Raw genomic sequence first — 26,665 nt, 5'->3', positions numbered from 1 at the left:
CCAGTCTATCGGATCGAGCAACCAATACTTCCTCTTTTCAACTACTCTAAGCCAAACCTCCCATCGAACAGACGCGCACGCGCATCCTCACCATGGAGGAGAAGAAGTTCGAGGAGCCCACCGTCCAGGCTGGCGGCGAAGGGCCCCCAGCCTATGGCCAACACTCCGATACGAAACGAGGCTTCGGCCAGCGAATTGTGGACAGCTTCAGAAGAGACCCAAATCAATCTGTCACTGGTGGAAGTCATGGAGCTGATGGCTCTGGCTTCGATATTGAGACTGCCGCCCAGAATACCGCCAACTCCCCGCTGCAGCGTAGCTTGAAGGGTCGTCACTTGCAGATGATTGCTATTGGTGGTTCTATTGGTATGTTCCGCATCACTAGGCATCTTCTCCATAGGGTCAAGTTCACTGACACTCTTTAGGTACTGGTCTCTTCGTCGGTTCTGGAAAGGTCCTGTCTGTTGGTGGTCCAGCGTCCGTTATTATTGCCTACGTTTTGATTGGATGCATGCTTTATTGTACAGTTCACGCCTTGGGTGAAATGGCAGTTCTCTTCCCCGTTGCTGGTTCTTTCGCCCATTATTCAACTCGTTTCGTGGATCCTGCCTGGGGTTTCGCTATGGGCTGGAACTACGCTCTTCAATGGCTGATTGTCTTACCTTTGGAAATCGTCGCTGCTTCTATAACAGTCGAGTATTGGAATTCAGACATATCGAACGCTGCTTGGGTTTCCATATTCTGGGTCCTGATTGTCTCGATCAATATGTTCGGTGTCCGAGGCTATGGTGAAGCTGAATTCGTCTTTTCCCTCATCAAGGTCATTGCCGTCATTGGATTCATGTGAGTTGCACCCCTGGCTGTTGAAACCGATGCAGATCACTGACTTGGCTCTTAGTATCCTCGGAATTATCCTCAACTGCGGTGGTGGCCCCGAAGGTGGTTACATTGGCGGTAAGTACTGGAATGACCCAGGTGCCTTCCGAAATGGTTTCAAGGGACTTTGCAGTGTCTTTGTCAATGCCGCATTCGCCTTCGCTGGAACCGAGCTCGTTGGTCTCGCTGCCGCTGAAACCGCCAATCCCCGCAAGTCCCTCCCCACTGCTGTCAAGCAGGTCTTCTGGCGTATCGCTCTGTTCTACGTTGTCGCCCTGACTGTCGTCGGCCTTCTCGTGGCACATGACGATCCCAAGCTCCTCAGCGGATCTTCCTCCGCCGATGCCAAGGCTTCCCCCTTCGTCATTGCCATTGAGCATGCAGGAATCAAAGTCTTGCCTTCGATTATGAACGTCGTTATCATGATCGCAGTTTTGTCTGTCGGCAACTCCTCTGTTTATGGATCCTCACGTACTCTTGCTGCTCTTGCTGAGCAGGGCCAAGCCCCCAAGTTCCTGACATACATTGACCGCAAGGGTCGTCCTTTGCCGGCAATTATTATTGCCTCTGCCTTGGGTCTGCTTGGCTTCCTCGCCGCTTCGGACAAGCAAGGTGAAGCCTTCAACTGGATGATGGCCATCTCGGGTCTGTCCTCCATCTTCACTTGGGGTTCCGTGTGCGGTGCCCACATCCTTTTCCGCCGCGCATGGAAGCAACAGGGCCACAGCTTGGATGAACTGGCCTTCCAGTCCCAGCCTGGTATCATTGGCTCATGGATCGGCTTCCTCTTCAACTGCCTCGTCCTGATTGCCCAGTTCTGGGTCGGATTTGCCCCCGTTGGTTACGCCGACATGTCCTCCAGCGAAATTGCTGAAGCTTTCTTCGGTGTCTACCTGGCTGCGCCCGTCGTGCTTCTGTTCTACATCATTTACAAGATCGTCTACAAGACCAAGTTTGTTCGCACTTCCGAGGTGGATTTGGTCACCGGTCGTCGCGAGCTTGATATCCAGCATTTGATCGAGCAGGAGCGACAGGAGCAAAAACTATGGCCTGCATGGAAGAAGGCTTACAAGTTCTTCTGCTAAGGGATTTTTTTTTCTTCTTTCTCTGCTCTCGACGGATACATCTCCCCACATGTATTTGATTCTCATGGCCATCTTCCCATGATCTATGCTTTTTTAAGATAATCACGATACCATAATATGTCTATGAATTGCATATGAAACGTTCATAACCTTTTAATAACATTGGACGTTCTTTTCCTTTTGACACTCATAGAATACTATATTAATGCCGATCGTCATTTCGAACCCCCAGGCTGGGCTTGTCTGTGGAGTGTTGCCAGGAAACCCATCAACATGCCAGGGTGAGGGTCTGGTGCTATATACGGAGTACCTGATGTATATATAGGTCCTACCTAGGTATATTCCTGTACTCCGTACTCCGTACCTGAAGATAGTAATCAATTTGAATGTCTGGAGTACTCCATAGCTATCCACTGTAAGGGCTCGCAGCCACATGCAATGTCCATGCTCACCCCTTTTTTTCTTCAACGGCTGAAAAAAAACAGCCAATTCCCAGGTCTGCAGCCAATTACCACGTAATTTTCCAGCCCCAAAAATAGCAAGTGGATTCAAAGGCCAGTTGTGGGTTCCAGGGCCTGAGAGAGTGAGTCGGGCTGGAAAGCCCAAAGGCTTTGTGTTGGTATTGGTCTCAGATGTACACAGTAATATTACGAAGCCACATGACGCTCTGCTGGGAATCCATCGACAACTTCATCTTCATCTTTCTCATTTCGGTCTTTCTTTTCTTGATGGTGCCAGCTTCCTGCCGATTTGCATCGCAATTCATTCGGCCTGGCTTCCGCTCATTTTTTTTTGCGTAACTTCCCTCTCCGCGACCCCGGCGCTTAACAGAGCAGGCCTCCTGCCTCGCATTCCACAGTGTTATTCCCCTGCTCCGTCATTGGCGTCTCGGTCTATGCGTTGTACCTTTTAGCGTAAAGACTGGAAAGTGACTGAACAAACAACTCCGCCAGTCTATCTTCGGTGTTTATAGTCGTATCGCAATCCCGGAAGAGTTTCCGCGGCCGCTAAACCTCGATTCCTCCGATTTACTCTCAGTTGTGCGCGCCCTCCGCCCTTTTACGACCCCCGTTCCCTGCGAACCTACGAACCTACCGCTGTTATCTTCCGCATCGCCTGCCCTTCTTACTCCGACTGTAACGTATCTCCGCCTGACGGCCTGAAGCAGCTCATTCGCCCCCGCCATAATGCCCGGTTTTTCGGACTCCTTCTGGACCCCGGACTACGCCTCGGGTCTGGGAGTACTGTACGGGAAGCTGCAGCAGGGAGTTGTGGAGAACCGGCAAATTTTGACCATTGCGTCTATGCGTGCCGATGCAGAAGAGCAATATGGACTCCGCATGGGAGACATTGCCCCGAGCGTGGATAAGATGACGGCGCTGGGATTCGGCAAGGACGATGGTGCAAGTGTCAGAAAGGTTTGTCTGAGACGCATGGGATGGACTAGTGCGCAGGAAGACTGACGTCGCGCGAACATCATTACAGGCATACGAAGGAATCCGCACCGAGATGGTCGAGGCCTCCAAAAATCACCAGAAAATCGCGAACAACATCCGCGAACTCGTCGTGGCACCTTTCCGCCGCTGGGGAGAACAACACGACATGCGTGTTCAGTATTCGCACGATCTCCTCCAGTCCCGCATCAAGGAACATACCAAGCAAGCGGAGCTGGTGAGGAAGCTGCGCAGTACTTATTTCAACAAGTGCCGTGTTGTCGAGGACTTGGAAGAAGAGAACAAGCTTGCCTTCCAGGACCCTGAATCGAGTCCTCAGGTCAAAGCTCCACCGAAAATCGTTCTTCCTGTTGATGAAGAGCCGGAGGAGGACCCCCTCGAGTTAGGCGAGCGGATCTTCCCGCCAGATCACCTCAAGAAGCTCCTCACTCACATGCTTAATAACATCAAACTTGGCGAGGCGAAGGTTCCTATTATTGGCACCTATCTGAATGTATCCACCGGCGCGGATATCGCACAATACATTCAAACTTACATGGAGGCCGACAATCTCGCCCAAGTCGAGAAAATTGGACAGGATATGGTGGATGGCGGTCTTCTTCGTTTGGTTGGCAACATGGGCAATGTATTTGCCAACAGCTCCAAGATGAACTATCAGTGGCGTCCCAAGGTTTTCCAGCTCACTGGAATCCCCGACAAGAAGAAAACACTCATGCGTGTTGCTTCAGTGGCATCAAGCGAGGATGGTAACAGCAGCGATTCGCCGATTGCATCGGTCTCTGAGATGCTGGCTGGCTGGAACCCCCTCAACAACCCATATCCGAACGAGACACCCTCAGAGAAGCTTCGCAGAGAAGCTTCGGAGGCCGACGAACGATACAAGGTTGCCGTCCGCAGACTTGACCAAATTCGCTGCCGACTGGAAGAGGAAGTTATTGGCCAGCTTAAATATATGGAGCAGTGCGAGCTGGATCGCCTTAAGGCCATTAAAGCCGTGGTCCTTGACTTCTCGGGTGCTATCAGCAATGTGATTCCCAACCTGCAGAGCACGGTGGACCACATGATGCTGTACCAGGAAACAATCCAGCCTCTTGGTGACTTGAGATATCTGCTGGAGAACTACCGGACCGGTGGATTCGTCCCTAAGATCCAGGCATATGAGAACTACTATGGCTCCGTTGAAGGTACAGTGATTTTTTATCACCCCCATGGTGAAGCGTTGCTAATTTTGATCAGAACAAAACTTCGGTGTCGATCTCGAAGCCAGAGCTCGCGTCGACCGCAAACGTGTCCCCGTTTTGGTGACCACGATTCTGACTTACCTGGATAACCGTAAGATACCCATAAAACGGGATTGGATATGTGAATTTCACGCTCACAAATGTCACAGGCTACCCCGAACTGGAAGGCGACGAGGCACGGCGAATGATCTGGCTTACTGAAGTGGAACTAAGCACGACGCATAAACTTCGTCATGTTTTGAACAACAGCAAGTCCGATTACAGCGAAGTGTTGCCACAATTCGAGATTCCAGTTATTGCAAGCGTTCTAAGATTGTATCTCCTTGAATTGCCAGGTTCGTTGTTCTCTCGCTGGCTTGATTCGTGCTTATGCTAATCCCTGGATAGACTCCTTGGTTTCTTCGCAAGTTTACGAGATCGTGAAGACAATTTATTCTACCACTGCACATGAGACCACGGAAGAGGGACGGATCAAGGTTCTGCAGAGCACCCTTGGACAACTCCGCCTCGTCAATATCGCTACGCTTGATGCCATTATGACTCACTTTACACGCCTGATTGATCTGACCTCCGCCGACGAAGAATACATTACTTCTTTGGCACAGGCCTTTTCCCCCTGCATCCTCCGCCCTCGCATTGAGAGCACCCTGACGATGAACGAACGCCACAGCTACCGCCTGATCCGCGATTTGTTTTCTCACAAGGATGCCATCTTTGGTGAGCTGAAGCGCCAATCGAGTGCGCTTGGACTTACCAGCTCCAACTCCAACCGGCCCCGCGCCATTAGTACTGACGAGAGTAACCGTCGTGCGGCGATGGAGGCCCGCCAACGAGCCATTGTCAACCGCAGCCGGGCAACTAGCCCCGCCAATCGCCAACGGCATCGCCGTGACCGCTCGAGTGGTGCGTCGGAGACCGGCAGGTTCCCGATCAACGTCAACAGCCCATCAGATCGCAGATCTGCCCGAGGCACTGGCTTAGATGTTCCGGTCAATAACGATCCCCAGCCTGGGTCTGAAAATGCCCCCACTGTCAATACCCAAGTTCCCGAGGCTGTTACCAACGGCTCGTATACCGAGTCTCCTGTTTCGGTTGCCCCCACCACCAGCATTCACTCGGAGTCTCCCAGCCCACCCCCTGCTCCTTCTCTCCCCGACACAGCTTCTGATGATTCTCCAACCCCTACTCCCACTCCTGCTGTGGGATCCGGCGAGTTCGAGAAACGTAACTCTATCTCTCGCTCTTCTGCTCGATATAGCCGCAAGACAGGCCTCGGTAGTTTGTCGAGCTTCCCCACCGGCTCGGCTGTTGGGGCTAGCGGTACAGACAGCAGCCGAAGCAGCAACCGAAGCAGCATCGCCGAAAGTGAACCCAATCGAGTCACCCTAGAGGACAAACCTATGGATGACTAGCTTTGAGGATGCTTGGGTGTGGAGGAAACCTTTGTATAGACCAAAACAGGAGCAGTGTCTTGGACGTGTCTGGGGGAGCTTGTGCATTGTTGCATCACATTCCACCCACATTTGACTACCTGTGAATTTGCGATTTGAAACTTCAGCTTTACCTTTCCACTTTTTGTCCTTTTGCACTTGAACTTTTACTTCGTGCTCCTTTCTAGTCATGCATACATACCCTATCCCCCTCTGCTGTATACCTGCGGAGGACTGTTCACATCCTTTTCGCCTTGTCTATGTTCCTGTCATTGCCGTTCCTATTATTTTCCTCTTATGTTCCCTGATGGATTTCCCTTTTTTTGCCCTCGTGGTGTCAATCCACTTGGTGTATGTATACTCCCCTCGTTTCTCGTGCATATGGCATTCTTTCCGTTATATAGCACTACTCTGCTTCAGTGTAACTTGGTAGACTCTGAGTGGAAATTGAAGGTTACGAAACGGCTCTGATCCTTGCAAAACATTAATTAATTCTGTCAATTCTACCGTCTCCACCAACCTGGGACTCGGGGCAAACACCACCGAATGGGCCCCCGATTTACCCTCCATCTCTCCCCAGGATCTCACGATCTGGACCTTCTCTTCCATTGCTCTGTACATACTATCCAACGTTTCTGAACTATCAATCCCATAGTCTATATCAATCCCCCACACCAACACGAACAATTCAAACCCACAACCATGCCCCCAACCCAAATCCCCATCGTGGACTCCCACATCCACCTCTTCCCCGAAACCCACCTAAAGACCCTCTCCTGGCACACCCCCTCCAACCCCCTAGGCACCCAACACAGCATAACCGAATACCGCCACGCAGCCCAATCCCCCCCCGCGCGGCTTCATCTTCCTCGAAACAGACCGCATCTCCTCCCTCCCCCAATCCGGCTGGAACCACGCCCTGGACGAAGTCTCCTCCCTCACGCGCATCGCCCTCGGCACCCCCATCCCCGGCGAGGGCCACGTCCCACAGGATAGACACCTCTGTCTGGGGATCGTGCCGTGGGCGCCCGTTCCCGGCGGGGCGGAGGCGCTGGACGCGTATATGGAGCAGGTGCGGGGGCGGGCGGGGGAGGCGTGGGGGAAGGTGAGGGGGTGCGGTATCTGGTGCAGGACAAGGCAGCGGGGACGATGCTCGGGGAAGGGTTTCTGGAGGGGTTGAGGTGGTTGGGGAGGGAGGGGTTTGTGTTTGATTTGGGCGTTGATGCCAGGTCTGGGGGGTTGGGACAATTGAGGGAGGCGGTTGAGATGATGGGGTTGGTTTACACAGGGGAGAAGCCGGTTACGATTGTTATTAGTAGGTTTTCTTCTCTTTGGTTTTTTGGGGTGGGGTTCGCTGACGGGTGTTGTAGATCATCTTTGCAAGCCGGATCTTCGGTTGGAGGGGGATGTGCGTGGGCGGCCTGAGTTTGTTGAGTGGAGGGAGCTTGTTACGAAGATGGCTTGTGCGAGTCGGTCGACTTATATGAAGCTTTCTGGGGCGTTGTCGGAGCTTCCGCCGCTTGGGCGGGAGGAGGTGGATTTTGGGGCGGTTGTGGATCGCTTGCAGCCTTGGACGGATGTTGTTTTTGATGTCTTTGGTGCGGAGAGGGTTATGTTTGGCTCGGATTGGCCGGTTTGTAATATTGGTGGTGGTGGGAATGATGTTGCTTGGGGTCGATGGAGACGTGTGGTGGAGGAGGTGTTGGAACGGAGGGGATTGTCGGAGGAGCAGAAGAGAGGTGTGTGGGGATCAGTTGCTTTGAAAGCTTACGGTATAGAGATCTAGCGATGGGGTTTATGAAGTGTGAAGCATGTTGTCAAGTGTATGAAATATGATTATGTCTCGGAAGCTTTATTGCAAGTTCACAAACAATCCTCCATCAACTAGTAGCTGTGCGCCAGTCACGTAACTACTCAATTCCTCACAGGCCAGGAACACAGCTGGCCCAGCTAGATCCCGCGGTTGACCCAGTCTACCTAGCGGAATCCGACCCTCCATGTAGCTCCGCTTAACGGGATCCTTCATATCCTCCTCATTAAGCTGCGTCCGGATAGTCCCCGGTAGCAGCGCATTACACCGAATGCCATATTTACCAAGAGCACACGCGCACGACTGCATTAGACTCAACACACCCGCCTTGGTGGGTGTATAGTGCGTCTGCTGGGCACCACCCACGAGAGCGGAAATGGAGCTCACGCCGATAATTGAACCTCCCGGTGGCGACTGCACTAGCGCCATTTGACGCGCTGCGGCTTGTGTCGCATAAAAGGCTCCTGAGAGGTTTGTTGAGACTGTGTGATTAAGGAGAGAGGGTTCGAGTCTGGGGAAAGAGGAGGTTAGAAAAGGGAAATGTGCAGGGGAATTGGATCTTACTCTAGGAAGTCGGCGAATTGACATACGCCTGCATTGCTCACGAATACATCGAGGCGCCCGAATGCCTCGACGGTCTTTGCAACGAAGTTCTGGCCGGTCTCAGGCTGCGATATATCGCCTGCTACTGTGATGAAGCGGGACGTGGCTGCTTCGGCTTCGATCTCGGTCACGTCTTTGCGGAGTGCTTCTAGCAGTGCGTCTTCTTTTGCGCCGCCTAGGTGGCTGATGGAGACTTTGGCTCCGTGGCGGATATAGTCAAGGGCAATGGCCTGGAGGATCAGTTAATGTTTTTGTTCTTTGCTTGTTTTGCCTTTCATTTGCTGCTGGGACCTGGGGGTACATACTCGTCCGATGCCTGTGAGACCGCCAGTAACGGCGGCGACTTTGCCAACTAATAATTGTGGGAATGCCATTATGGATGTGATCTGGAGATCGATTGTGTTTCTGATTGCCCTCGGTGGAAGGGAATGAATTGCTCGAGAAGCACCTCGGGGTTTCGTGGTGATGTTCCCCCCGAGTTGTGGGGAACCCCACGAGGGGTAATGCCAGGGCAATGTCACTCTGCGGCGTCACGCAACAATCCTAGGGGAAGTCTGGTCATTAGGGAATGGAGCATTAGGACACAGTGATTAGTTAGTCTTTTCTCTATTCTATGATCTCATCTATACAAATTCTACTAGTCAAGTTGCATCCGTAAGGTTCATTTGATGGAATAAATTGAGGCTATGTATGTACATGACTTTCGTATAGTAGGCAAATAAAAACAAATAGGAATCGTAACCACATCCGCAACCTCGAAACTATGCAGAGCTGCTAGCAGCTTCCTCGTTGTCGGGGGCGCGCAGGGACTTTTGGGGAGCCGGGGTCAGAATGGCAGCAGCAGGGATCAGCGGAGCAGCTGGGTTGAGTTCCAGACCAAACCCAGGCTTGTCAAGGATAGAGACATCAAGATAACCCTTGGTAGGGATAGGCTCGTTCAAGAACAAGTTACCAAACACAGGCTCGACGGTGTGTCCATCGGCTGAGTTGGCAAGGTATTCCTGGAAGGGGCTGTTCGACTGGGAGACGACAAAGTGATAAGAGTAGGGCCCAGAAGCGTGGGGCACCACAGGCAGATCGTAAGCGGCAGCCATGGCAGAGACCTTGAGCAGTTCGGTCATTCCACCAACCCACATCACATCGGGCTGGAGGATATCAACGTTACGGCCCTCAATCAGCTTGCGGAAACCGTAGCGAGAGTACTCGTGCTCGCCTGTGGTGAAAGTGACGGTGGGGTGGGCACGCTTGAGGAGCGCCTGGCCGTCGAAGTCATCGGGGGAAAGGCACTCCTCCCACCAATCAATGTCGAGCCCAATAGCCTCGCAGCGCTTGACCAGCTGGATTGTGTAGGGAACAGTCAGAGACATGTAGCAGTCCACGCGCAGTGGGAAGTTAGCGCCGACTTTCTCGCGCTGCTGGCGCAGGTATTCAACGTTCTTCAGGAGACCCTCGGTACCCTCATCAGGACCGTGGGGCAAAGCCACCTTGGCTCCGATGAAGCCAGCAGCCTTAGCGGATCCAGGCTCGGGACCGGTGCAGTAGAAGTTCAATCGGGAGCGGGTAGCGCCTCCGATCATCTTGTAGACGGGTTCCTTACGGATCTTGCCCTGGAGATCCCACAGGGCCAGATCAATCACGGAAATCACGGCGACGGGCAGGCCCTTGCGGCCGTAGAACATGGAGGCGCGGTACATCTTCTCAAAGAGATCGTTGGTATCACGGGGATCTATTTGAGATATAGTTGGTCAGAAAAGGGATTCATGATGCGGATTAGGATGATGTCCTTACCGGCACCAATCAGAAAGCGATTGAAGTGCTGCTGGGTCAGCCAGCATGCTGGGGGACCACCGAAACCAGTTGCAAAGCCCTTAGTGCCATCTGTAGCCTCAATCTCCACACAGAACGATCCCAGAACATTGATACCCCAGGATGTTCGCGAGCCACGGAACTGTGCCCACTTGGTCATGGGGGTGGAGATGTTGCTGTCGACTAGCCAGTGGCCTCCCTTGACCTGAAGGAAATAATTAGTATGACTATTTTGACACTCAATAAAGGTCTCCTGGTCCATACATTGTGGTAATCACCACCAGAACCCACACCATCAATGATGAAGGTGCGGACTTCCTTGATGCGGGGGAACTCTGTTGAACTCATGATTTATAAAATGAAACAAGTCAAAAGGGATAGGAAGACCCAATGATTGACCGCAGGAGAAGATAGACAAAGAGAATAAAAACAGAAATCGTTCAGTCGTGGGGGATTATCTATTTCAATGAATCCCACATGCCGAGGGGAGCTCGGTGCATTGCTGTCCCGAGCGGACAAACGGCGCTTCGGAGAATTCGGGGTGACAGTGGACACATGGGATTTGCTGTTGACTTGTTGATCCTGGATGTTAGGCAAATTTGTGCATATTCAATTGTTCCTCTCTCTGGGCTTTGCGGGCTAGAATCCATGCATTATAATGGAGGATACCAGCTCGGTTAAGATGTCAATAATACACCGAGCGACGCACCCCATTCAACATGGCTCCTATGTTGGGAATAGTAAGGCTCTAGGGAGTTTGATTTGCGAGTTTATTCATAGATACCTTGAGGCTTGAGGAAGTTTTGCCATCAAGGAGGATCCTAACTTATCATCCGTACTAGATCCCATCCGATGAAATAAGATGGAAAGAGATTATTAGTCCTTATCGTTTTTAAGGCCAAGGCTCAAGAAGACTATAAAGCTTGATGCTGAGAGTAGAAAGTATAATTATCCCCTAACTAACTCCGTTTCACTGGCAAATAACATTTCCTTGTTGTGTGTTCCTGATCTATATATAATAGACATCGGGCCGGTTCTCACGTAGCTATACAACGGTCCTCACGCGGCCAAAGGCTCTGATTTTCCCTTTCAAATGAAGCTTCCACCCTCTTTGAATCAAACAAGATATTTCCACCTATCTTCCAGCGTCAATTCAGACCAGAGTACTCCGTACGGAGTAGGGAAGTAAGAGCTAAAACCAGGAGATTTTCCCAAAGCGGAGAAATGCGGGGTGCCCCGGTTTCTGCCTGAGGCCACCCGTGATTATGGCCAGGTCGGTTTCCTCTTTCACCTTCCCGGATCATTGCTGTTGGAGTGCCGTGGGAATCCCTCCAAATATCCACATACGAGGCAGCCCCAGTATAGTCGGACAGTTTACCGCGAAGAGCCGACTTGCATTATGCTCGGTCCCTGATAGGGCGAATTGCTATCCTCGCTAAATCGAAATGCCGAACACTGCGCTTCCCGCCCAGGAGACCATATCCTCCAATCAGCAATATGGTGACCATGATAGGGATCAGAGTGTAGAATATTCTTCTGATTCTAATAATGACCATGCTGGTCCGAATGGCACCAGAGGCCTGAAGCGAAAACGCCCCCTCACCGTCTCGTGCGTACTTGAATCACCTCGGCTCCCCGTGTTTGTACGGAACCTCAGACTAATCCATACGAAGATGCGAACTTTGCAAGCAACGAAAGGTCAAATGCGGTATGAGCTGAACAAATCATAGACCAATCTTCAGTAACTAATATTAAATCACTGCTAGACCGAGTACAGCCAAGCTGCGGCTGGTGTACCCGCAATGGCCATCTATGTGAATACAAAGAACGAAAGAAGCCTGGGTTGAGAGCTGGATATGGAAAAGAGTTGGAGCAACGACTTGGTGAGTTGTTATTCAGTTTTCTGGCCTGTCAACACATGTCTCATTCGTGTCTTAGATCGATTGGAAGAAATCATCCAATCGCAAGCGCGGCTTATTGAGATGCACATCCTACGGGGCGAGTCCTCAATGTGCCGTGAGCTGCCCCACACAGGGCCTCTTTCATATAGCTCTCCTTCAGAGCCGTCAGCGGCCCATGGTCCAAGCCCCGCTACTGCCCTCTACTTCAATGACCCTGGGCCTTCTGTCACCCTACCCTCACGCCGTGCAGATGTATCTACCAACAGTCCATCCGATGTTTCGGTGAAGAATGTCTCGCATAGCCATCTGCAACACGGCATCCCAGTGACACCAGTCGGTCCGTTGGTACATGCCCACAATGTACATCCTGACTATACAGCGAATGAATCATCTTTGAAGGTTCCTGTTAATATCTTCTCGAGCCAAGAGCAATCCCTGACCGACCCTGACCTTGATCTACCGCCATATGATTTGCTCTATGCTTTGGTAGATCTGTATTTTGAACATATCAACTCCTGGTGTCCGATCCTCCATCGGCGAACAACTTTGGATACCTTTTTTGGCCCAACACCACTGGAAGAAGCAGATCGAATGGTGTTGTATGCGATTGTGGCAACAACACTGCGTTTCTCTTCAGATGCTAGGCTTAATGACCAAAATAGAAAGCGCTTCCATGATTCCTCCAAACAAAAGGTTGTCTTGTATGGTCTGGAAAATTCTTCTGTTAAGGCACTTCAAGCACTTGTGATTCTGGCCCTTGATTTGGTTGGATCTTCCAACGGTCCACCTGGCTGGAAGCTACTTGCTTTAATCACCCGGTCTGTGGTTCAGTTGGGGTTGGCCGTGGAAACAAAATCTTCGCTTGTCAACCCTCTCTACCCTTCGATCTATACTCTGAGAGCCGTCACACTTTCGGAGCCAGATTCATGGATTGAAGATGAGAGCAGACGCCGATTGTTCTGGATGATCTATCTCTTGGACCGATATTCCACAATAGCGACTGCATTCAACTTTGCCTTGGACGATAGAGACATCGACCGTAAACTGCCTTGCAAGGATGATTATTTCATGAAGAACCAGCCCGTCGAGACAAGGCGGTTCCAATGCTCTAGCGACCGTGCAGACTACCTAAGTCACGCAGAAAACGTTGGGTCTTTCGGTCTCTATGTCGAGATCTTGGGAATATTCTCTCGGATTCATCTGTTCTTGAAACGACCTGTCGACATTGGATCTCTCTCCGATGTCGAAGAATGGCAGGCTACCTATCGCAAACTTGATAGTGAGCTGACATCGTGGGAATTCAATATTCCAGCAGAATATACCTATGAAAGCTTGTCTCGACTCTTCAGTGGGCCCAAGCATGGCCGGGCTTTGTACAGCGATTGGGTACAATTACATGCAACTTACCAAACGTGAGTCGATCGCATCTTTATCCCTTTGAACCAAGTATCTAACAAGCAAACCTTCATAGTGCTGTGATTCGTCTACACTCTTCGGCTGCATACCCGACAACTCGGTCTCCAATTTTCGCACCCTCATACAGTGCCAGCCAGCGATGTCTACTAGCTGTCGAAAACATCCTCTCGGTATCAAGGTTTGTTGTCGAACACAACATGCTAGACAAAATGGGCCCGCCCTTTGCTTTCACTCTTTGGGTCTCCGCGCGCCTGCTCCTCGTCCACGGCTCAACTATCGCACACACAGTCAGTACCGACATCGTCTTTTTCGTCGATACTCTCTTCCAGCTAGGAAAATACTGGAAAGTTGCCGAGCGATACAGTAGCATTCTTCAACGTGTCCTGGACGAGTACAACGAATACCAACAATCCATCGCCACAGATGGTGAAAGATCCACGCCCTCAACAGTCAAGATCCTCGCCGATATGCGTCGCTGTGCATTCGACCTGGACTTTTTGATCTCGCGCCAGCCACGTGAATCACCAGCCGACAATGGCATCGGAAAGATCCTTCCGCCCCGTTCGTCCCTGCCAGTAGTCCCCAGTCGCAACTTCGCGCCCAACGAACTGGAGTACCTTGATGTTTTTGGCTTCTTCAATGTTCCCCGTGTTCCTCCTGCTCGAGCGCCTGAGTTGGCTACTGCCCAAGCTCATCTAGAGATCCCAGAAGCAGTGCCAAACCCAATGTCAATTCATGGATTGACCGACGCTGGCCCCACACCCTCAAATGGGTCGGTAGTTGATGGTGGCCACGCTTCCAATACGAATGAGTTCAACATTACCAACTACTTGATACCCACACCGGAAACGGACTGGCTGTTCCGACCCTCCTAGAACAACCGATTTCTTCGCTGGCGCCCTTGGTGACCGGTTCTTATCTGAACACCCCGAGTATCTCATCCGTCAATCATTGTGACCTAACACCCTGAAAAAGCTCACGTTTACCTACATACGCGGTATAGACCTAGCTGAAAGACCCCAAAGGGGTAATGGTGTATAATCTTGAACAAGACTCGTCACCCTTCTTGTATTTCTATTGAGTGACTTCGCTTCGGGCTGAATCTTTGTCCAGACTATAACAGTCTGGTAAAATGTTCAGAATTCTCCAATCACCAGCAACAACACGCCGGCACATTTGCTTCCATCTGTTGTCGAAGGATTGGATAGGGATAGTCTGAAGCTCTATCAAACCTGGGCGGTTCCAACTTCTCTGAATGTATATGACTCGAGCAATATGATAATGAGGACACTTGGGCAAATATTCTCAAAGAGGATGACACTCTGATCAAGCTCCAAGAATACGAAATTGAACTTCCAACCAAACGCGAGGATTCTTCAATGGCATTGCGACAGAAGGACCCTCGGCACCATCATAATCAATGGAGAGTGCCTATTTGTGTTAATATTGCATGCACAGATGTCTTCGCATGAGATGTTTCCAATTCAGATACCCGCTCAACCCTGACCACCGTCCCGACTTGCGAAATAGACCCTGCTATCTCGAAGCACCAAGAGCCATGAAATTTGTGACAATATCTCCCTTCCCCACACCTACTCCAGCACTGGATGTGCTACATCGCTATATATACGGTGTATACTTTTTCTGTATTTTTTCCTTTCAGCATAGTTTTGTCAGAATACTCGAAACGACTTCTTCTATGCCCAATGTTTCTTTTTGTTCTTTTTTGTCTTCCGCTCCTTATATACCGGCTTTCAAGATCAGCGGAGGAATGAGAGAGTTGCATTGGAGAAGCACACGAAGCTCCTAGATATCCAGCCTAGACATGTCGTCTGGCGTTATAACTGAATATACCTTGATAGTCCCTTTTGTGCAATCTTCCGACCTTGATTTTTGTAGAGATGTTGCTTCCTGGTCTGTACCAAGTATTTCCTTTTTGGTCCAAGTCATAATCTCATTGGAGGCAGGAAAAATGCATGTGGTTATGAGTAGCAATCCTTGGGGCATATCAGACTTCTGCTTTTGTCGTGTTTACCACAGGGAAATCAGGCACCAAGAACATCTACTTCCAGTTGATCTTGAAAAATGAGATAATGAATATAATCAACTAGACTGTACTAGAGTCATTAGGCTTCCAGGCCAGCAATCTTTATTTTAATGCACAGACTCACCAGCAAGTTGCTTCTGAAAGAAGGCGCCCTGAGTTCTGAAAGGTAAGTAAACTTTCAATAATAGGACTTATGATGAAACAAGCCAGACCGTGAAATAAGAAGTAGAGACGAGAGTTCCGTTGGTAGACTCTTACAGATAACATACAAAAAGAAAGAAAGAGAGCGCGGTTCAAGAAAGGAACAAGGCATGGGGTGAAACAATGCCAAGTACCAACCCTAGAAACTCCATCGAACAGACCCATTTCTACTCAAAACAAAGCCAGTCGCTTTCAAAATTACGCGTCTGGAGCACGCACCCGGACGAGGACCTCCTCGAGGAACGCGTCGAGAACAGCATCAACCCCGCCGCCCATGTCGACAGGGCCTTCCATGTCCCAGTGGTGGAGGTTGTTGAACGCTCGGGCGATGTCTTCGGCGACCTTTTCCAGACCACGGTGGATGCGCACGCTGCGGTCAAATTCCTTCTCTTCTTCTGGGGTGGCGGGAGAATCGTTGGGGCTGCGTCCTGGTTCGAGCCGGACGAGGTTGTTGCGGCGGCGATCCATGGCTGCACGGAGGGCGGGGAGAATGACAGATCCACAAGCGGTTGGCCGCTCAGCCTCAGGAAGAGGGCGTGGGAATTGGTTGGAATCGTTAGAGGTGGGCGTGGGAGGGGTTGAGCGGTGGAGGATAGCACGCTCGTCCATGTTTGCTGCTGCACGCTTGGACTTCAGGCCGGATGCTGGCTTGGCCTGTTGCAATGGCTCTATCTGGCGCGGAAGGGCTGCTTGCGGGATACGCGGGGACTGATGATGTCCCGGAGGATCGGGGACGTTGCGAGAAAGAGGAGTTGTCTTGCGCACAATTTGACCAGATGGGGTGCGGTAGTGATCGTATTGATCGTAAAGAGGTGTATTTGAAGGTTGCCTAGGAGAGCCCAGGTTGGAGCTAGGCTTGGGCGAAGAAGCAGCAACAGGGGCTCCAGCGTATTGCGTCGCTGCCTGTGTGTATTGTTCATTCAATCCTCTCGCGGGTGGGTTGTCTGCCACGGGTCTACTAGGGACTGGAGATACAACTTTGCGTGGAGGAAGAGGGGTTTGAGAGGGACGCTGCTTGAGAGGGGAAGATGGTGCAGAAGGAGGAAGAGGGGTTTTGGTAGGAGAATTATTTGTAGCTGGGTTTGCTGAGGTTGTGTGAGCTTGTGATTGGGGTTGTGACGCTCCAGGGTTTCGGGCTGTCGCATCACACAAATCCCACTCCTCTGTCTCGTTAGGGGTTGGGGTTGTGCTGGGGCCTTTCATTGGCCGCGAAGGGATTGCAGATGCTTTTCCCACAGGGCGAACGGTACCAAAGTCCCAAAGGTCTTCCCTTTCCTGGATTCGTTCGTTCGCGGTTTGATTGGGTTCTCTATCATCATATTCATCTTCTCCATCCTCGTCATCTTGGCCCCGATGAGTTATCTGCCAACGCTCCGCACGTTCAATGAGTTCTGTGAGGTAGGTTGTTCTTTTGGCACGCTTCACAAATGGATGCTCAAGTAGCTCCTTGGCTGATGGCCGTTCCTTGGGGTCCCGACGCAAGCACAGTTCCACAAACTGTTTGAAAGGCTTACTGAACTCGCCCGCCAATGTAGGGGGTGGGTTCTTAGGGATCAAGAACAGCACTTTCATCGGGTGAATATCGGCATACGGAGGATCGCCCATTGCCAGCTCAATTGCGGTGATACCCAATGACCAAATATCGGCCTTGTAATCATACCCAGATTGCCTGATCACCTCGGGGGCCATCCAGAACGGCGTACCCACAAATGTGTTTTTCTTCGTCATTGTCGCCGACAGTTGTCCGGACACGCCAAAGTCCGCCAATTTGACTTGGCCATTTGCGCTGAGAAGAACATTTGCAGCTGCAAATAATATTGTTATTTGTCGCACCTTGCCATGATACTAATTCCAGTCTTCATACCTTTAATGTCTCGGTGCAACTTTTGGTCGCTATGCAGATAGTCCAGCCCGCGCAATAATTCCCTCAGAATGATGGCAATGTACTCCTCATGAATTGGACCCGGCCGCAGAAGACCGTGACAACTGCCACCAGAGCAGAACTCCATAATGATCCACAAATTGGATCCCTTCAAGTATGAGCCATGGTACTTGGTGACATACGGCGACTTCAGCTCCGACAAGATAGCAATCTCCTTGATGATATCATCGACATCATCCTCGGCGTTCTCGACATCGATGATTTTGATTGCCACTGATTCTCCAGTGCGTCTATCCACACTATGATTTCCCAAGTCGAGTCAGTTATATTTTGAAGCGAAGTATTAGGTAGGAAGATGCTTGACTTACCCCTTGAACACCTTGCCGAAACTTCCACCACCTTCAGAAAAATAAATCAGTCAGTAAAGATATAAACCTCGGGACTGGGCCCAACAATGGGGAAACCCACCGATGCATGTCTGCTTGGTGTAGATGGTTTCCGGATCAATTGGACCCGGCATTTTGGCGATTTATTCCACTTGAGTGAGAACGACGAAGGACATGAATCGAGTCTTAGCCTAGTTATGACCAGTTAGTCTCGCAAGATTCACAACATGCACTCGAACGTCACAAGGCTGGAGTGGGGTTGGGCTGTACCTGAGCGTGCTTGATTATGCAGTCAGGAGGGTCACTTTGGATGCGACGACGCACGTGTAATCAGATCAATCTGATTCGATTAGATAAGACCTGCAGGATGGATCTCCGAAGACTTGCAGGCCAGGGTTGAAAAGGATGAACGAAGAGAAGAGATGGCGGCGTCGTTAGTTTGGGTGCTAGCCAATTGATAAGACGTCAGCTGGTAAACAAAGGCGATTGTGCAATGGGAGAAGGCAGGGTGAGGGAGATGATGGGCTTAAAGACAGGTCTGTGACTTACGGTATGCATTCACGCCAAGCTGTCTCATTCCGGGGTCCTCGCAGGGGCATATCAACGTCGTGAGAACCGGCCCTTGCTTGTTGATCAACGCGGGGGCTTATTTTGCCGCCGCTTATCTCAGGGCGGTGTGGCAGTGGCTTTTCGAGTCCAATGGCAGTCTCTTCGCATCCAGTTTCGGGCTGAAGAGATCTCAACTTCTCAATTGGACTCGGTTTCGAGGAGTTAGGAGAGTTGCGATGAAAATCTACCCAGGTTCTCGATTTTGCCAGAATCCACCCTTTTGCCACTGAGATTTCTGATTTATTATTCGGCAACTTGTGAGCCAAGTACGTTATAATTCGAGGATACGGTTTCAACTTCATTGTCTAGGAAGATTGATTCATGTTGGGCCTTTCAAGGGAAGGATCCATGTGTGAAGCTACCAGCATGTATGTATGTTGTATGATTCGGGATGCGACAAGCTGGGTTATATAGGGGACAGGGTCACAAACAAGACATAGAGAGTGAGCGACTTGTAAGCATGAGAATGAAGTCCTCTGCTTATTTTGAATCTACACAGATATCTGATTGCCCCTGAAGTTAGTTGTTTGAGGGAGATGATCGAACAGAACTAGGGTATGGAAAACCCGTGACATCATTTGCTACACTTAATGCATACACCCGGTTTCCCCTTTGGGAACACCCCTATGGGTTCTGCCTGTCACCTAACCCATAAACATAGAGCCATCATATTAAAGGTTTTAGAGTCTGAAGACTTATTGCGTTGTTCCTTTCTTGTGGGTGCAATTGCATCTAATTCAAACCCGCATCGTAAAAGCGTGCTAGTGTGGGTCAAACCCTGGCCAACGATAACCCACTACAACCATATGCATATGGTTAGAATTCTCTCTCGTGGTGTCAAGTATTTTACTTCTCTTCCCAGAAGAGAGAGGGGGAAGCTCCTATTTGAATTGTCGTGATTCATTGCATGCCTTACAGGCAAGTTTTGGTATTCTATGTGTGCTCCCAAATCTAAGCGTCAAAAGTTGGTGACAACTAGTGAGTCAGATAAATTGCCGGCCGGGGATATCCCTGAAAATGGCAAATGCCAGCCTGGGAACAAAGGTGGGATCCCATAAGATCCAATTCATTTCCATCAACGCCTTGCAGAAACTCAGGGAATATTATAGCGTGAGGTTAAGACTAGAAGATCGATAAAGAGGATTACGCTTCCAGGTATCCAATCATCACTGTGCCGTTCTTTAGTCCTGCATCCGCAATGCTGGTGTTGATTTGATCAATGAGATTGCGTCCCATGCTGTTCAGGTCAAACTCCACACCAGCCTTGTCTTCCAAGGGAGGATCGGCCTTGAGCCATTCATAAATTCTCTGGACAGGGTCTGACAGCGCGAAGCGCCGGATGACTCGGCCAGATGGGTGTCGGAACTGGATGCGCGTAGTTGTGGCCGGGTCCGCAGCTGGTTCAGTGTGTGGTTGGTTGCTTGGAATGGACGCGAATGGAGAGGCTTCGGCGGCTGGCTCGGGTTCTTCCATGCTGACATCTTCCTCCTCAGTCGCTCGGCCCTTGCCCTTGATATTCTCTGCGCTGCGGGTCAAATCATCAGGGTCTTCGACAGTCTGACTAGTTTCAGCCGCACCGCCGAGACTGTTTCTCATTGCCATCTCCATCATCTCTTCCTCGGTCATCGCATCAATGTTTTTGTCTTTCTTGTCAGATTTCCGTTTGGCGACAGGGTTGCGCACATTATGGTTCAAACTATAGCGATCGAGGAACTCGTGAAGTTGCATGAGAAAATCGGCGGCTTTGATCAGAGGCGGTCCAGACCAGATCTTCATTTGTTCACCAGTTCGAGGGTCGACGATAGCAATGTGGGGGTAATTATCGGAGACGTCGCTTCCCTGGAAGTAGTATTGGAGATAGGAAGACGCGCGAGGGTCATCCTTTGAGTATTGTAGGAAAATGAAATGTTCCTTGACAGTTTCTTGCACTCCGCTGTCTTTCCACAAATCGCGGTTGAGCACCTGGCAATCGAAAATTGAGGCATCTTGGATATTGACCAGCAGCCATTTTTCGGTTTCTTTTCCCTCATCGCGCGCTACATCCCACGGCAATCGTGACATGATCTCGAAGGGAGGGCGGTACATCTCGGCGAGCATATTGGACTTGGAGGACGCCTCCGATGCACCCCCGGTCGCGGCAGACAGTTCTTCGCGACGAGTTTCATCGCCACCCGTCCATATGGAAGATGACTCTCGTTGGTTGAAGATTCCGGGTCGGCCTGGGATAAGATATTAGTTCAAGTGTTTGTGCGATCCGGAAGCAAAGCTAAAACTCACCTCCTCTTTGACGAGCTCTCAGTTGACTGAGGATATCGGCATGCATATCTTCACCACTGTCAAAGTCGGCACCTGGCCCCACCAAAGTCTCAGTTGTCCGCGCCATCGGCGCTCTCACTTCATCCTCATTCACTGGACCTCCAGGACCACCATACATTTCCTCCTGGAGGCGTCGAGCCATAGCTTCGTCATCATCGAATGTTGGGCGGGTAGAGCGTTGTGGGGTATCATCATCAGTGTCCGAGTCAATATTCACCACATCGGAATCGGCTGGGATGCCAGACTGGCGGGAAGGTTGAGAAGGTTCGCCAGTCAAGGATGCGCCTCCATTTTCAAAGTAAAGCTGCATGGCTTGCTCAATCTGAAACTCTGTGATCTGCAGATATTGTATAGCCAGCTCCGGCGTGGAGCCGGTGATTTCAGTGAACTGAGCTACAACGTCGTTATCCATGGTGGGCAGTGTGTCGAATAGGATTCCTAGAGAAGAAGCTTCAGATCAGAGAAAGATATTTCAAGCAAAGGATTGAGTTCGAAACTCACTGAAAGCTTAGGCGTAGTATGAACTGGGGTAAAGTACTCGGAGGTTGTGTGGGGAGCGAGATGCGGTGCAAACCACTGCAAACTGGAAGATCACGACGTCCCGCAAGACAGGTGGACAAGAGATAGGAAAAAAAATGGACCAACAAAAAGGAACGTGCTGCTTTACGTAGGCTGAAAGAATTCCGTCATTTCGAATGGAAACCCACACAAGATGATCCTCGACACCTTAGGTGTCCGCGTGAGCAATGACGCGGCTGACTAAGTCTGACTATAGTTGCTTTTATGGTAGCTATCCTTGACCGTAGTCACACGCGCGACGCGTCCGGCGCGTGGAAAGCCCTGGCGCAGTGGAGCTGCCAATTACACTTCCTAACTAGGGCCAGGCGTTCTTTCTTGACATTCCTCCAAACTCCCACGGAAGCTGCGCCTGTCATCACTATCCCATTTTTCGTGTCGCAAGTCACTATGGCAGGAACAGTTCTTGGAAAGCGCACTCGCAGCGTGGTGGAAACTGCAGGTAAGACCATCCCACTTTCTGCTCTTATCTTCCAGTCCTCACCCGCCTCTCCAGCATTGCCGGTACGGACCGCAAGCAAGCGCCGAACAGTCGCCCCTCGAGTTCACCAACACGACAAAGATACCGTCTCAGTCCCCTCATTACGGCGAACCAGGTCAACAGCAAAGAAAACAGTCGACCAACCTGATCAAGAGAATGGCGAGGATAAGACAGTGTCGGTGGATGTTTCTTCCAAACATACCCTGCGCGATGACCAGTTCAAATCCCCCGTCAAGATCAATTCGCATTTTACAGTTTCAAAACCAGTGGAAGGTAGGTTGACATTTGGGATGGCAGGGCGCCTGAGTCAGCGCTAATCGGATGCGCAGAAGAGATTACAAAACCAATTGAGGTCGAATTCAAGACACCGTCAAAATCGCGATTCCGAGATGATCTACCGCGACACCCCATCACACCCAGGCACCGAGTGCAGGTGGGCGCAAAGGCGATAACGCCGCGAACCCCCCGCCATGCCGATCTTCCTCCGACACCCCGACAGAGTTCCACTCCGACAATCGCGCACTCCGTCTATTCGCAAGCCAGACAATTGTTCGCCCAAGGCACCAACTCCGGTCGCTTAGTGGGTCGCGACGCCGAGCGGGAAAAGTTGGTGTCTTTCATCACAGAGGGATTGCGGTCTCGGTCAGGAGGATGTCTCTATATCAGTGGTCCCCCGGGAACCGGAAAGAGTGCCATGGTCCAAGAAGTGTGTGGAGATCTTGACCTTTCCAATGTGAGAATCACACATGTGAACTGTGCAAGCATGCGAACCTCTCGTGATGTCTACAGCAGGCTTATTCAAGATTTCTCCGTGGACACCGATATCTTTAAGAAAAGTGAGGGTGATCGCTTGAAATCTATGTTCATTCCATCCAAGAAAGGGCAAGATCTCTTCTTGGTCACTCTAGATGAAATTGACCATCTACTTAATGGCGATTCCGGGGTGTTGCAGTCATTATTCGAGTGGTCATTGCAAAGCAACTCTAAGCTGATGTTGATCGGCATCGCCAATGCCCTTGATTTGACTGACCGATCTCTCCCACAGCTCAAAGCGAAGAACTTGAAACCCCGCCTGCTACCATTCCTACCATACAGTGCTGCATCTATCGCCAACGTCATGACGAATCGTCTGCGCTCATTGCTCCCTCCTGGGGCAGATTCCGACCCAAAGCTTGTTCCCTTCATTCAACCAGCCGCCATCCAGCTTTGCTCCAAGAAGGTAGCCTCTCAAACAGGCGATCTCCGCAAAGCCTTTGAGTTGATGAAGCGAGCAATCGACGTCATTGAACAGGAAACATTCCAAAAATTGGAGAAGCAAGCTAAGGAGTCCGAAAATGTTCCAATACTAGGTGAAAATGCCAACTTGTCTTCACCTTCGAAAACAGGAAGTGCTCCCAAGCCAACCTCAATGTCAAGCTACAGTGTCATCACGGCACCCCGAGCCAGCATCGCGCACATTGCCCGAATAACCTCCGCAGCTTTCGGCCAGGGAACCGTTCAAAGACTTCAGAGTTTGAACTTGCAGCAGAAGGCCGCTATCTGCGCCCTGATTGCACTGGAGCGCAAACGTCGGCAACTTGAGATCCCAAGCACGCCCTCCAAGTCGCGTGCTTCCGCGCCCACCATCAAGCAAGCATTTGATACATACTGCGCTCTGTGTCGTAATGACAACATTCTTCACCCCCTGACTGCCACGGAGTTCAAAGATGTTCTCGGCAACTTGGAAACAATGGGCTTAGTTGGGGAGTATCAGGGTCGCGGCCGAGGCGGCACTGTTGCAGGCGGCACAGATTTGCGTCGCACGCCCTCCAAATCCAGCCACATGCCCTCGACTCCCCATAGGGCCCTTGACGAGCAATGTCTTGTCTGCTTCGTTTCTCAGCAGGAAATCGAGAGCCAAATTGCTGGTCCCGGCGAGGGAATCCTTCGGCGCCTGCTCCGTGGCGAAGGCCTATGATCCCTTTTGTTTCTCATCACTATCACTGCATTACCGGACTTTTATTCAAGGTCATTTTTACCTTGTACAACATTGTTGGCGTTTCTTTCTGGAGTTGGAAATATCCTTGTCTCATCCTTAGCGCTCTTACGTTTTTCCTTTGTTGTTCGCTCTCCTTTGTCTGTACTCTACATGAACTCGAACATACGAGATATTATGTAGAAACGAAAGAATAATAAACAAAAAAGATAAATTACTCGATCAACGACCCGGAGCCAAAGCAATTTCCTCGTAAAAGTAATCCTGTCGTGTCGCAGGCTAAACCAATCGGGGTCCAGTACATCAAGAAATATCGTCTTCCTCATGCTGATAATTTCGTGCTTATATTCTCATAGTAGAGACCTATTCTAACCGCGTCATTCTACTGCTCTACCTCTGGCAGCTCAGCCTCAACAATATCAAACCCATCACCTTCTCGCACCCAAAATTTCGAAACTTGCAGACCAACCGACGTAAAGAGGTCAATCCATCGCTTCCGAGTGCGCTCCAACCCAGAACAAAAGGCCATAACCGCTATGTCCGTCATGCAAGGCAGACCCGGAGCATTAGAGTCCGGCAGCACATGTTCCTCGCAGATGATCTTCGAATATCCACGCTTCATCGCAGGTATAAGATTTCTGAGAATAACTCTCGCCTTCTCATCAGACCAATCATGCAACACAGTCTTGAAATAATAAACCCGAGCACCTACGTGTGTCAGCCTTCCCATGAAGAAATGTCTTTTCTTTTGCGGCGAAGCAACTCACCATGCACAGGCTGTATTCCCGCAAAGAAATCATACCCCACAGTCTGGATACCTGCAGCATCGAGATCCCGCGCCCCGCGCACTTCATCTATGACAGAGGGGAGATCCTCTAGCACGAGCTTCCCCGGAGCATCGGGGAACCGTTGCCTGAACCCAATCAGATCATGCCCTCGGCCGGCGCCAATGTCTACCATCAGAGCCTTGTCGGCACTCAGTCCGGGGTGGTTTAGGATCTGCTCCTGTACTGGGAACCAGTCGCCCCAGTGAGGTCTGTCCGCGCGATGGCCTTCCATGAAGCTATTGAATCTCGTGAGTGCGGCCGGGTTCTGGCAGAGCCACGTGAAGCCATCGATCTGGACGCCGTGAGTGTATTGCAGTGGAGCGTACATCGGGTCGTCTGGATTGCGGTAGTTGATTGCTTCGAGATACGCGGGGATTTTCTGTATCAAAGGGAGGAATTCTAGGAAACTGTTTGTTGCGGCGAGTTATAGATGTGATTAGATATGGACTGTAGTCGGGGAGGATGACATACAGTGATTCCATCACCGCGATTGAGGTACGTTGGGTCATCTCTTTGGCTAATATTGTCGGTAAGTATTCCAGTGGGGAAGGCTCATTGGCGAAGCCATTGGCAACTAGGAGCCGCATCATACGCTCTGAGATGAGTTGTTAGTCGTGTTTCAGTCGAGGATATGGAACATTGGAGGTTTCACACTCACCAACAAGCTGGGGATCGGCTGGCTTAGCAGCTGCGAGCTCATCCAACGATACAGGCACAGTTGCAGTGGCCAACACAGAAAATATATCCATGTCATGGGCTACCTTGATGGCCATCACTATGGTGGGCTATTCCCATTGTTTCTGTTATCTGGCTGGTCAATCGTGATAGAGTCTGGGGCATCTTACTGTATAGCATAGCTTCAAGATGGCAGTTCTCGGGTGCTCAAGCGCCCGGGACAGCTTGATTGCTTTCTCTTGGGCATTAATCCGATGGGTCTCTTTGCCACTAGATTGTAGAAGATCGATGGATCTTTTAGTATCCTCGAGCAGGCTTTGAATCAGCATAATGTCCATTGTGTGGTATGAGTAGCAGAAGGCGAAGGCGTAAATCAGTGTCCTAGGAGGGGTTATCCCATCGATGAGGGATTTACCTGGGTACATATGGCCCGCATAAGCTTGTGTCAGCCTCATCTTGTATTGGTGATCAACATCCACACTCTTCTATTCCACATGTCTGTTGGGTTGGGTATACCTATCTAGGTATCTTGCAGAGCTAAGAGCTGCCATGTCTCTCAGTTGTGTGAACATGCCCTGATCAAATCCTCCCTCTTCTTATTCGCATCAGGGAGCTGCACTTATACAGCAAGCATCAAGAGTCCTTTATATACAATTGTTACAGAGAACTATCAAGGATGTTGAACAAGCGACATGCTTAGTGTGAAACTAGGAGTCAGGCCAGGTCGTTAGCTTTAGAAAATCAGCCATCAGTCATATTCTAGAAATGTACGTTGTCAAATAGTTTGCTAAAGTATTCACGCATACAGGTATGCGCATGGTAGTTTTCACAGCGTCCAGCTCAATGAATCGAAATTTATTTCTAAATAGTTGCTCCCTAGTCCTACAGTATTATACCCCCGTTAGCCTATCTGTCTTCTGATGTATCTCTGAAGGCCATTACAATGAACAGAATCGCAAGATAAGGGCTAAGTTGAACTGCGAACAATGTAAAATATCATGTCGCCTGGTGCACAAATAACCGTAGAAGCAAACGATGGAAGGTCAAAGGTAGTTCCATTGCACACAA

General features: G+C 50.5%; 10 protein-coding genes across 10 annotated transcripts; 5 read left to right on the top strand and 5 right to left on the bottom strand.

Moving 5' to 3' along the window:
• Positions 1 to 92: 92 nt before the first annotated feature.
• On the top strand, positions 93 to 1,961 carry N7457_004526 (amino acid permease GAP1; the record flags this gene model as incomplete). The annotated part of the gene is made up of 3 exons (XM_057175571.1): positions 93 to 366; positions 426 to 843; positions 899 to 1,961. The coding sequence occupies 3 exons, from the start codon at positions 93 to 95 to the stop codon at positions 1,959 to 1,961; spliced, it is 1,755 nt and encodes a 584-aa protein (XP_057032618.1).
• Positions 1,962 to 3,148: 1,187 nt separating this feature from the next.
• N7457_004525 (GTPase-activating protein RGD2) lies at positions 3,149 to 6,068 on the top strand (the record flags this gene model as incomplete). Its single annotated transcript, XM_057175570.1, has 5 exons — positions 3,149 to 3,379; positions 3,447 to 4,599; positions 4,652 to 4,747; positions 4,806 to 4,991; positions 5,044 to 6,068. The coding sequence occupies 5 exons, from the start codon at positions 3,149 to 3,151 to the stop codon at positions 6,066 to 6,068; spliced, it is 2,691 nt and encodes an 896-aa protein (XP_057032617.1).
• A 720-nt stretch (positions 6,069 to 6,788) lies between these two features.
• Positions 6,789 to 7,872, top strand: N7457_004524 (uncharacterized protein; the record flags this gene model as incomplete). Its single annotated transcript, XM_057175569.1, has 4 exons — positions 6,789 to 6,812; positions 6,925 to 7,158; positions 7,218 to 7,401; positions 7,457 to 7,872. 4 exons carry the CDS (start codon positions 6,789 to 6,791, stop codon positions 7,870 to 7,872), a joined length of 858 nt encoding a protein of 285 aa, XP_057032616.1.
• A 66-nt stretch (positions 7,873 to 7,938) lies between these two features.
• Positions 7,939 to 8,873, bottom strand: N7457_004523 (SDR family NAD(P)-dependent oxidoreductase; the record flags this gene model as incomplete). The annotated part of the gene is made up of 3 exons (XM_057175568.1): positions 7,939 to 8,407; positions 8,461 to 8,729; positions 8,805 to 8,873. 3 exons carry the CDS (start codon positions 8,871 to 8,873, stop codon positions 7,939 to 7,941), a joined length of 807 nt encoding a protein of 268 aa, XP_057032615.1.
• A 387-nt stretch (positions 8,874 to 9,260) lies between these two features.
• N7457_004522 (L-rhamnonate dehydratase) lies at positions 9,261 to 10,653 on the bottom strand (the record flags this gene model as incomplete). The annotated part of the gene is made up of 3 exons (XM_057175567.1): positions 9,261 to 10,225; positions 10,288 to 10,510; positions 10,570 to 10,653. The coding sequence occupies 3 exons, from the start codon at positions 10,651 to 10,653 to the stop codon at positions 9,261 to 9,263; spliced, it is 1,272 nt and encodes a 423-aa protein (XP_057032614.1).
• Positions 10,654 to 11,750: 1,097 nt separating this feature from the next.
• N7457_004521 (putative C6 transcription factor) lies at positions 11,751 to 14,497 on the top strand (the record flags this gene model as incomplete). The annotated part of the gene is made up of 4 exons (XM_057175566.1): positions 11,751 to 11,918; positions 12,083 to 12,188; positions 12,244 to 13,618; positions 13,678 to 14,497. 4 exons carry the CDS (start codon positions 11,751 to 11,753, stop codon positions 14,495 to 14,497), a joined length of 2,469 nt encoding a protein of 822 aa, XP_057032613.1.
• Positions 14,498 to 16,068: 1,571 nt separating this feature from the next.
• N7457_004520 (putative Ste20-like serine/threonine protein kinase) lies at positions 16,069 to 18,272 on the bottom strand (the record flags this gene model as incomplete). Its single annotated transcript, XM_057175565.1, has 4 exons — positions 16,069 to 17,675; positions 17,735 to 18,051; positions 18,121 to 18,151; positions 18,221 to 18,272. The coding sequence occupies 4 exons, from the start codon at positions 18,270 to 18,272 to the stop codon at positions 16,069 to 16,071; spliced, it is 2,007 nt and encodes a 668-aa protein (XP_057032612.1).
• Positions 18,273 to 19,890: 1,618 nt separating this feature from the next.
• On the bottom strand, positions 19,891 to 21,475 carry N7457_004519 (DNA-protein crosslink repair co-factor UBX5; the record flags this gene model as incomplete). The annotated part of the gene is made up of 2 exons (XM_057175564.1): positions 19,891 to 20,966; positions 21,025 to 21,475. The coding sequence occupies 2 exons, from the start codon at positions 21,473 to 21,475 to the stop codon at positions 19,891 to 19,893; spliced, it is 1,527 nt and encodes a 508-aa protein (XP_057032611.1).
• A 554-nt stretch (positions 21,476 to 22,029) lies between these two features.
• Positions 22,030 to 24,077, top strand: N7457_004518 (AAA family ATPase CDC6; the record flags this gene model as incomplete). Its single annotated transcript, XM_057175563.1, has 2 exons — positions 22,030 to 22,393; positions 22,453 to 24,077. The coding sequence occupies 2 exons, from the start codon at positions 22,030 to 22,032 to the stop codon at positions 24,075 to 24,077; spliced, it is 1,989 nt and encodes a 662-aa protein (XP_057032610.1).
• Positions 24,078 to 24,477: 400 nt separating this feature from the next.
• Positions 24,478 to 25,935, bottom strand: N7457_004517 (uncharacterized protein; the record flags this gene model as incomplete). Its single annotated transcript, XM_057175562.1, has 5 exons — positions 24,478 to 24,803; positions 24,863 to 25,329; positions 25,394 to 25,517; positions 25,581 to 25,707; positions 25,768 to 25,935. The coding sequence occupies 5 exons, from the start codon at positions 25,933 to 25,935 to the stop codon at positions 24,478 to 24,480; spliced, it is 1,212 nt and encodes a 403-aa protein (XP_057032609.1).
• Between the last annotated feature and the right edge of the window lie 730 nt (positions 25,936 to 26,665).

Source organism: Penicillium paradoxum (genome assembly GCF_028828445.1).
Source record: "Penicillium paradoxum strain IBT 22861 chromosome Unknown utg000004l_segment0_segment0, whole genome shotgun sequence".
Lineage (NCBI taxonomy): Eukaryota > Fungi > Ascomycota > Eurotiomycetes > Eurotiales > Aspergillaceae > Penicillium > Penicillium paradoxum.
This window is presented reverse-complemented; position numbering and strand designations above follow the sequence as displayed.